This window comes from Micromesistius poutassou, assembly GCF_964030765.1.
Source record: "Micromesistius poutassou genome assembly, chromosome: 23".
Classification (NCBI taxonomy): domain Eukaryota; kingdom Metazoa; phylum Chordata; class Actinopteri; order Gadiformes; family Gadidae; genus Micromesistius; species Micromesistius poutassou.
The window spans coordinates 3,287,341-3,297,340 of record NC_140293.1 but is presented as its reverse complement, the minus strand read 5'-3'; the positions used below and the strand labels follow the sequence as shown (position 1 = coordinate 3,297,340).

Sequence of the window (10,000 nt, the reverse complement as noted above, 5' to 3'; positions counted from 1 at the left end):
CACCCTTAGAGTATGTAGAGTGTAGAATGAGTATTAGATTACCGTTGGGGAGGCAGCAGTCCACTAGGATGCGGGGGGGCATGAGGTGGAGCCCCCACAGCTCCCCGGAGGATGGCTTCGGAACCATGGCAACCACCAATGATTGTTCTCCACCTTCACCTTTCTACCTACAGACAGGTAAACCACATTTATGACCCGTCTCTGTACTTTCTAACCCTTACCTGCTCCTTAATGACGTGCCCCTATCCTTTCTAACCCCTACCTGCTCTTTAATGACCTCTCTATACTGTCTAACCCTTACCTGCTCCTTTGTGACCTGTATCTGCACCTAAAAGACTTGTATCTGTACTGTCTAACCCCTACGTGCTTCTTAATGACCTGTCTCTATATTCACTGTCTAACCCCTACCTCCTCTTTAATGACCTATCTCTGTATTCACTATATTACCCTACCTGCTACTCTATGACCCGTTTCTATTCTGTCTAACCCCTGCATGCTATTTAATGACCTATCTCCGTATTCACTTTCTAACCCGTACCTTCATGAAGTCTCTGTACTGTCTTAACCCCTACTTTCTTCTTAATAAACTGTCTTTGTACTTTCTTACCCCTAACTGCTCCTTGATGACCATCTATGTATTCACCGTCTAACCCAGGGATAATCAATTGATGGCCCACAAATCCGGCCCCTGGGATACTTTCTCGTGGCCCCTGGAACACATTCCATATTCCAGTGTATAGATTTTTTTTTATTATGTATACATTTTAAATATTGAGAAAAAATATAAATGTGTTCGCTTTTATGCTGTCATGTTTAAATTAGTCCAGTGAATTACAGTATATATAACTATATGCCAAATTATTTCTATATCTATTCATAACTATATACCACATTATTTATTCAACTATAAACCAAAACAGAATCACAACGGGTTTCGTTTTCCATTAGCTCAGACTAGGATATGGTCTCCATGACAACAGGAGCATCGCGATTACTACGGGTTGACTCCAAAAGAGGAGTAAAGAGAGAGGGGGTTAGAGGATTAAAGAAAGCGAGGGTCAGGGGGGTAAGAGACAGAGGGTTAGAGTGACGAGAAAGGGGGTTAACGTTAGAGTAAAGATAGAGGGTTAGAGGGGTTAGAGGAGTTTAAGGGGGGCGGGGGGGGGGGGGGGTTAAAGGAGAGCGAGGGTTAGAGGATAATAGTTGGGAGTAACGTGAGAGAGGGGTAAAAAGAGCGAGTAAAGAGGGGGTAAATAAAAGAGAGATAAAGGAACTGCTCACTCACCTGCCCGGCCCGCGACAACAGCTCCGACAAGCGGGTGTCCCCCGTAGCCCAGCTGCAAAGCAGCGCGAGCCCGGGTCATCAGCCGCTGCTAACGGTCCCGGTTCTAACGGTCCGTCAGTCGAACCGAACCGTTCTCCCGCGAATCAGACCGAGAGGGCCACACCGGGGCGACCCGCGCGAGGCTGTCAGACAGGACGGACGGTTCGTCAGCGTTGCACCGCGAGCTGTCACTGTCTCACTTGGTCACGGTGACTACCGGCAGTCAGTTGTTCATCTCTTGCGACGACGGGGCGCGTGAGAGCAGCCAGGAGAACAATGGGGGTGGGGGGGGCATCCTGTCAGTCACCTCTTAAAGGGGTCGCGTCGCCCTCTCACAAGCAATGCTCTATATTATAATTATATTACTAATAAGAATAATATTCACGGAAATAATCATTATTATAGTGTACAGATATGATTATTTATGGTATCTATGTTATTAGCATAATAGTGCTAGTATTAATAATTATTATATAAATATATACTTATTAATGGAATCTTAATTCTAATAATATAAATTATATTCATTGTACTGTAGTAATAATAATAATACATATAATACAAATATATTATTATGAATGGTATCTATTATATATGTCGAAATATTTAGACACAAAGAAGAGTTATCGGGAACCCTAATCCAGTTTTTGAAAGAACAGATTTACCCCTCCCCACACAAACATATGCACACAAACACACACTCTAAAGGATTACATTCAGGGTTCAATCTTTGTTGTTTTCACTGACCTGCTGTTCACCGTGTCTGTATGTCTTTTTGTCTGTGTTTACTGAATTGCATGGACAGGCTGTTCGCCGTCTGTGTGTTTGTGTTTTATTCGGTTTACTATGCTGTGCATACTATGTACGTTTTATTCTGTTCAGCGGGTGTGGGTTATTCTGTTCACTGAGGTACTTTTCACCCTATGTATTCTCTTTCCTGAGGTGCTGTTCATCCTGTGTATGTGTTGTATTCTATGTTTACTAAGGTGCTGTTCATCCTGTTTGTGTGTGTGCTGTATTCTATCATTATGGAATGCTGTTCAGCATGTGTTTTATTCTAGAATTTTATTATATTGTATAAATGTGTAATTTGTTTTTTACGCGCGTCTGCGTTTTCTGTGCGTATGTGTATTTTCTGTGTGTTTACGTTCATGTGTTTCGGATGTGTTGGTGTGTTTTGTGTGTCTGTGTTCCTGTATGTCGGTGTGTATGTGACTTCCTGTCTGTGTCGATAGATTGTTTTTCAATGGAGACTTCCCTTTCCTTCTTTTCTTTCCCTTTCTCTATTCATCAAAAAAGAAAGCTGTTAGGTTTGACATCCAACGGGTCTGTATCAGATTGTCTGTTTAGACCAGGACTTCCAGGTGGTAGTTACCTGTATCAAACTAGATGCTTAGCACAGGACCTCCAGGTGATGGTTACCTGTAGAGTAGACAAACTTACAAGCCACTTTGACTATTTAACCAGATCAAGCTAGATGTTTGGAACAGGATTTCCAGTTGATGTTTACTTGAAGAGTCAACTAATTTACCAGACACGTTGACTATTAAGACCAAACTAGAACTCAACAGGCCCTAGAGGTGATGGTTACCTGTAGAGTAGACTCAATTCGCAGACACACGTGTATGTATGTATGTGTGTGTGTGTGAGTGTGACTGTGTGTGTGTTTGTCTCCAAAGGGAACCAGGGTGGAGGGTCTTAAGCCATTGTTCATCTTTTCCTGTTGTTTAAACCTCACGGACAAGCCTGTGTGTGTGTGTGTGTGTGTGTGTGTGTTTGGGAGTGAGCCAGTGAGTCACAGATTTTTGGATATCAACCAGTTTTGTTAAATGCTTTGTTAAATGAATCAACATTTATTATCTCGCAACTGCAGTTGAACAGTAACATGTGCTCTCTAAACAAACAGAACAATATTTCTAGCATTTATTTAACAACCTAAAATAATACGTCTTGTATGTAAAGTATACCAACATATATATATGATAAGAGAACATTTAAAAAGCAGTGTTAAGTAGGCCCTAAAAAAACTTGTGAAACAAACGTATCCTCTGTCCTCTTCAAACCAGAGCCTTCTATTAACTGCTCTACTAAGAGCCTTGACCGTGCACCAGTCCATCCAACAACAAATAACAGTCTAGTCTTTCTCACCACACCAACCAATAAAAGTCTAAATTCTTCCTCAACACAACATCAAATTAGAAGTCCCTATTCTTCAACATAACATAATATTAGAAGTCCCTATTCTTCCTCAGCAGAACAAACAGAAGCTTCTCAATCCCTTCCCTCTTTCTCTGTACCTTCGATCATCCTTTCTTCTTCTGCTCTCTTCTAACCGATGCCATCCTCTGCATTTCTTAGTGAGGAAGTGATTATCTCCATCTTGTTTCTCTTCTTTCCAACACTTTCCTCTTCATTTCCCTCAGTGAGCAAATTATTTTCTTCATCTTCGGTCTCCAACAGTCTCCATGTCGTTTGTCCTCATCCTCATCCTTTCTTTCCGTCTCTTTGGGTACTGCTTTTCGGAAGATGCTATGGAAACACCAATCACAAGTCATCCCTCTTGAGCCACTTCATTTAGCATGGTTATCTGTACCACCTACCTAATTTAGCAGGGTTAGCTTTATCAGCTACCTAATTGAACATGGCTAGCAATATCAGCTACCTCGTTTTAGGATGGTTAGCTGTATAGGCTAATTGATTTTGTGGTTAGCTGTATCAGCTAGCTCATTTAGCATGGTTAACCATATCAGGTTCCTGGTTTTAGCATGGTTAGCTATATCAGCTACCTTGTTCTAGCATGGTTAGCTGTAACACCTACATAAACTAGGCTGGTTAAACGCATCAGCTACCTAATTTTATGGCTAGCTGTGGTTTACCATATTGGCTACCTCCTACGCTTAGTCAAGGTAGCTCAAGGACCTCAAATACTTGAAAATAAAATCACTGTGTTCTAATGGCTGTGGAACTGCTTAAGAACATGTGTGTGTCAGAGTGCAACATAGTCACTGTGATGTGTGGGCTGTGCTTAATAATGCAAGTCACAGCGTCATTCACCTTGTATTATTGACCAATAGCAGGCAGCATTGTATTTGGAGGTGGGGAATGGAATGAAATTGGATGAGATGTAACCCTATTGGGCAATAGCACTCCTTCAATGTACTACCTCCAAAAATGGTTGTTTCGGCCACTGACAGGCTCAGATTGTTATTATGTGTCTGACCACATTATAGAAAAGATCCCTGCAGAGAAAGAAAACCTTTTTCTTTACCTTTCGCTTGTCCGCATGTCTCCCTCAAGGAGCAGGGGGAAACCTCAGTGAGGGTTGGAGAGGAGAGTGACGGCAAGAGTTTGTTTTGCTGGACTTAAGAAAGCGTAGCTTAGTGTTATCTAAAAGATTTGGGTGAAGCAGAGTTCAGATTGTCATGACAATAGGGAAATTTCCGACATTTCAGGGAGACTACTCCTTGAGCGGGCTTGGTTAGACACAATAACAGACTTGATCGAAATGTAGTGAAATGTAAAGAAAGAAGTTGTATTCACTGTAAGGATCCTTTCAATAATGTTGTCAGACACTTACAGTAACAATCTGAATCAGTGGTAACGGCACTTTCTAGAAGACGTAAAATAGCGTACATTGATGCTACTAACAAAGATTTTAGATTCAAGTTTATAACTAACTCTAACTCTATGTGCAACAATGGGTGTAGATAGAAATAAGTAAGAATCTATGTATAACGATGTGTGTGTGTGCCTGCATGTGTGGGGTCCCTGGTGAGATCAGTATAAACAGAACTGATGGCCTGGGGAAAGAGACCGTATCAGTCTCTCTGTTTTTGCCGTGTGACTGTGGAGGCGCTTGCCTGACCGCAGCAGCTGAAACACTTTGTTGTTGAGAGGGTGAGGATCCTTCATGATCCTCCAGGCTCTGATTCTGTACCTCATGCTGTATAAGTCTTGCAGGGGGTGGGGGGGGGAGTGTAGTTCCAATAGAGCACTCAACTGAATGCTTCCCTGCCTTTCTCATCAGTGGCCGTGTGGGCTGACCATGTCAGAACCTCTGAGATGTAGACTGCCAGGTATTAATAACTGCTGACCCTCTCCACAGTAGTAGTCCACAATCAGCTCCTTGATTTTGGTGACATTCATGAGGAGGCTGTTGTCGCTGCACTAGAGTGACAGGTCAGTCACTTCCTCCAGATAGGGCTTCTCATCGTTGTTAGAGATCAGGCCCACCACCAATGTGTTATCCACAAACGCAAAACTCCAGTAGGGGCTGAGGATGCAACCCTGAGGTGATCCTGTGTTCAGGAGGTCCACGATCCAGGCACCAGCTTATTTTCCAGAAGATGGACATTATCATTAAGGATGCTGACGGTAGTTGACGGCAGGCTTGAGCTCTCAGTCTGTTACGAATGCCGCAAATTATTTCCGCAATGTTTTCTCATTTGTTTCCACAGCGACGCTTCTCCACTGTTATTGTTGTGGCCCGCTCGTATAATCTCATTCGGTCACCATGGCTCTAAGTTTATGGCAAGAATGTGTGTGTCGATGGGACAGAAGTCCTTTCCGAGTCTAAATCACTCTAAAACGCATTTTTTTAGGAAATCTTCAATCGGGTCGGGTCAAACGTGTGTTTGTGGTAATGCTAGTAAAAAATAAATTAAAAATTCTCTCTCTACTCTTTTTTTTTTTTTACAATCATCACACGTCTGTCCTATGTAAGAAACCAACCCGCTTGAATATTGCCTTAAAATAAGGCGTTTTAGAGTGATTTAGACTGGGAAAGGACCTCTGCCCCATCGACGTTCATTCATTCAGGTGGGTGGTTACCCCGCAGCATTGTTGACGCATGCTTAGAAGCCGAATGTGATATCTAGTCAGTAGCTGTGTTCGAAATCCTTCCCTATTCCCTTACTCACTATTCCCTATATAGTGTTTATGATATAGTGAACTATATAGGGAACGAACAAATGAGAATTCGGACACTACGCTGAACATTTCTGAACGTCATTTGTGTCATTAAATGCACCCGCATTGCATTGTGGTATATGGGAGTAACATGTAGGGAACATCGTATGTTCACTCAAATTTTGAGTATTTTATAGTCCACTATATAGTGAATGAAATTAACCACTGAGAATTCGAACAGCACTGCAAAATGGCGAGCACCCTATATAGTGCACTATATCCGTGATAGGGAACGATTTCGAACACAGCTAGTATATATATATCTATGCAATCCAATGACTGAAGATGTTCGTAATTGAATAGAACCGCCAACCGGATATGGGTCCGTCACTGATTATGGTCCCCCCGGAAACATTTCCGTTGTCATTACTTGCAGTTTGTTTCCCTATTTGCTTGTGTTGTGAATATTTGCAACGCGTGTGTTGTGAAATCAATGCAGGCGTTTTCTGAGTTTGCAGGTGTTTTTCTGAATTTGCAGGTGTTTTCTGAATATGCATGTGTTTTGGAATTTGCAGCGAACGTGTTGTGTAATCGATGAAAGTGTTTTCCGAATTTGCAGGTGTTTTCTGTATATGCAGGTGTTGTGGCATTTGCATGTGTTGTGACCCTTCTCGGCCACCGTACCTACCCCACTAGGCAAGAATAAAAAATAAAAAAATCTTTCCACCTACAACCATCTTACCAGAAAGTATTTTGTAAACCCTTGTGTTGAAAGAACACTTGATGTCTTGATGTGTTCTGAATCTATTTTGATGTGCTTTCCTGTAACTTTTGTCTCAATTAATAACAATAACGCAGTATTCATGAACAATAACGCAATTTCATATCTGTCAATATCATGCACCCCTAAGTTGCATCGCAAACATTCAGGTTTGGGGCCCGATGTCTTTCTGTGGATTGTTACATCCCTACTGTATATAAATATGTATAACCTTATTGAGAGTTCTCCTTGTCCAGTCCTCCACACTTTCTCTCTTTTCTTCTCTTCATCCCCTCCTCCATACTGCAACTCTCGTTTTTATCACTCGCTCTTTCTCTCCTCTTCTTCTGTCTCCCTGGAGAACCAAAGAGAAGAAATAAGCCTGTAACATCAGCGTATATATTTTAGATTTAAACTGATTTTCATCACCGAATGACTTTAGGCAGGCTGGCTTGGAACATGTTTCCGGAAAAACAATGAGCCTGACAACACAAATCATATTAACATCTATATGACATATATATAACTCTGCATGACACTGAATCCGATCTATAGTGATCAGTCTGGTTATCTGGCACTCAACATATTGATCAGTATTTTATCTGATCAACATAACCCTAACCCTATTAATCAGTATGATATCTGACTATCATATTGATCAATTAAACTAACAATCAACATATTGATCAGTCTGATATCTAACAATCAATATATTGATCAGTCTGATATCTGATTATCAAACATATTGATCCGTCTGATATCTGACCAAAATATTGATCAGGCTAATATCTGACCGACATATTGATCGGGTAAATATCTGACATTAACATATTGATTGGATAAATATCTTACATTAACATATTGATCCATTTGATAACTGACAATCAACATATTGATAGGTCTGATATCTGACCGACATATTGATCAGTCTAATATCTGATCATCAACATATTGATCAGTCCAATATCTGATTATCACTGACCTCTCTGCTTTGAACTCCCATATTTTGTCTGAAACACATGAATACAAACCACACTGTTACCAATGTTTGTATGTGAGTAAATGAGTGAGTGTGTGTGTGGGGTATACCTTTTTATTGGTCTGCTCCCGGCAGCAATTTTGACTATCCAAAATCACATCTAGAGCTTCTACACACACAGACACAGCAAGAGTAGTAATCTTGTGATTCTAGAAACATCTGAACAATTTTACCACACATGTTAACATATTAGTATAATTTTTATATGATATCCCTTAAAAGACTGTGTGTGTGTGTGTGTGTACCTGCTAGGTCACTGTCCTCTGAACTTTCTCTATCAGACACAAAGCGACTCAAAAAACCGAACATGTCTATCCTCCTCTGTGAGAGACATGGACACAAAGAGTGACAGATTCAGACAGACAGACTGCAACTCTCTAACCTTCTCTGATAGAGACATAGACACAAACAGAGAGATGAGAGACAGGTTCAGACAGGCAGTACATACTGTTAGTGTTTCTTTTTGGACCTGTGCTGCCATGACTAGAGCTTTGTTCAGTTTTTTCATGTGTTGCTTCTGAGATGGCATCTGACATGACAACACACATTTACACACAGAATGTTACAGTAAAAGGATTGTTGTTTGTTGCACAATAGGTACTTTATAATGATTGCCTTGTAACAGTGATAGGTATGTTCCAGTGATTGGTATGTTATATTAATATGTATGTTTCAGTGGTAGCTATGTAACAGTGGTATGTTGTGTGTTACAGTTGTAGTTGCAGTGGTAGTTATCCTACAGTGGTAGCTATGTAACAGTGGTAGTTATTCTACAGTGGTAGTTATTCTACAGTGGTAGCTATGTAACAGTGGTAGTTATTCTACAGTGGTAGCTATGTAACAGTGGTAGTTATTCTAAAGTGGTAGCTATGTAACAGTGGTAGTTATTCTAAAGTGGTAGCTATGTAACAGTGGTAGTTATTCTAAAGTGGTAGCTATGTAACAGTGGTGGGTTGTCTATAGTTATAGACATGATACAGTGGTGGGTTGTCTATAGTTATAGCCATGATACAGTGGTGGGTTGTCTATAGTTATAGCCATGATACAGTGGTAGGTATTCTATAGTTATAGCCATGATACAGTGGTAGGTATTATATAGTTATAGCCATGATACAGTGGTAGGTATTCTACAGTTATAGCCTGCTCTGGGGTCAGGCTGGAGAAGGGTTTGATTCTGTCACTGGACAGCCAGGCTCTGCTCACTGGTTGCCCGAGGTAGGTCACATGATACCTAGACTACAAACACACACACAAACAGTAGGGGCTGTGAGACTGACATATTGTTTGTCTGTCTGTTTGTCTGTCTGTCTGTGTGTGTCTGTGTGTGTCTTACAGGATTGGTATCTGTTCTGTGGGTGAAGTGACAGTACTGGTTGGTGTCTGGGTCTCTCTCCACCATGGCCGGCCACCTGTTAAAAGCCAGCCAAAGTCACTATATACTTCATATTATATAGATATATACACATGATATATAACATCTTAACATCTTGTACAGGCTTCTCCCAAAACAACATAATAGTGGCACAGCGCAGCTATGTTACATTGAGAAGGACTAAAAGGGCTGCTGCAATGTGGAAATTTGTACTTTTAATAGACTAATCATTTTTGTTGGTTTATACATGGTAACAGTTCAATGGGAAACATGTGATATTTTAGCTTTGCTTTTTGAAGCTTCAAATAAAAACAAGTCAATACTGTTTAGAGGCAACCAGTGCATTTCAGATCCACTCTCGGCCCTTGCCTGACTCGGTTACAGCAGAGTGTCAAGCGGGTCCCACAGCAGGCAAGCCACAGAGCGCCGCGGAGGGCAGCGTTGTGTCGTAGGAAGAACAATACACGTTGGTTTAGGTTTTTGGTCTTGTTTAAAAATAGTTGTAGCAAAAAACAAAGCTACACTACACGCAACCCAGGTGGCTGCCACACTCCACCTAGGTGATTATTTTTGGGCTCCTCCAGACAAAGGGCCCAG

At 41.2% G+C, this 10,000-nt stretch overlaps 2 protein-coding genes across 2 annotated transcripts in view; both read right to left on the bottom strand.

Moving 5' to 3' along the window:
• The window catches only part of LOC311368337 (phosphatidylinositol 4,5-bisphosphate 3-kinase catalytic subunit alpha isoform), a 16,041-nt gene extending 14,513 nt beyond the window's left edge, over positions 1-1,528 (bottom strand). Inside the window, exons 1-2 of the mRNA XM_084487139.1 lie at positions 1,286-1,528; positions 43-167 (exon numbers count right to left, since the gene is read on the bottom strand). Coding sequence (XP_084343265.1) covers positions 43-127 — 85 coding nt within the window. The 5' untranslated portion in view covers positions 128-167; positions 1,286-1,528. The remainder of the gene's footprint in view (positions 1-42; positions 168-1,285) is intronic.
• Positions 1,529-3,395: 1,867 nt separating this feature from the next.
• LOC311368703 (zinc finger CW-type PWWP domain protein 1-like) overlaps positions 3,396-10,000 on the bottom strand; it is a gene marked incomplete at its 5' end in the record, with an annotated part of 8,737 nt that continues 2,132 nt past the window's right edge. The window contains 8 exons of the mRNA XM_084487494.1: positions 3,396-3,853; positions 7,225-7,347; positions 7,975-8,002; positions 8,082-8,140; positions 8,277-8,352; positions 8,480-8,560; positions 9,163-9,267; positions 9,365-9,440. Coding sequence (XP_084343620.1) covers positions 7,226-7,347; positions 7,975-8,002; positions 8,082-8,140; positions 8,277-8,352; positions 8,480-8,560; positions 9,163-9,267; positions 9,365-9,440 — 547 coding nt within the window. The 3' untranslated portion in view covers positions 3,396-3,853; position 7,225. The remainder of the gene's footprint in view (positions 3,854-7,224; positions 7,348-7,974; positions 8,003-8,081; positions 8,141-8,276; positions 8,353-8,479; positions 8,561-9,162; positions 9,268-9,364; positions 9,441-10,000) is intronic.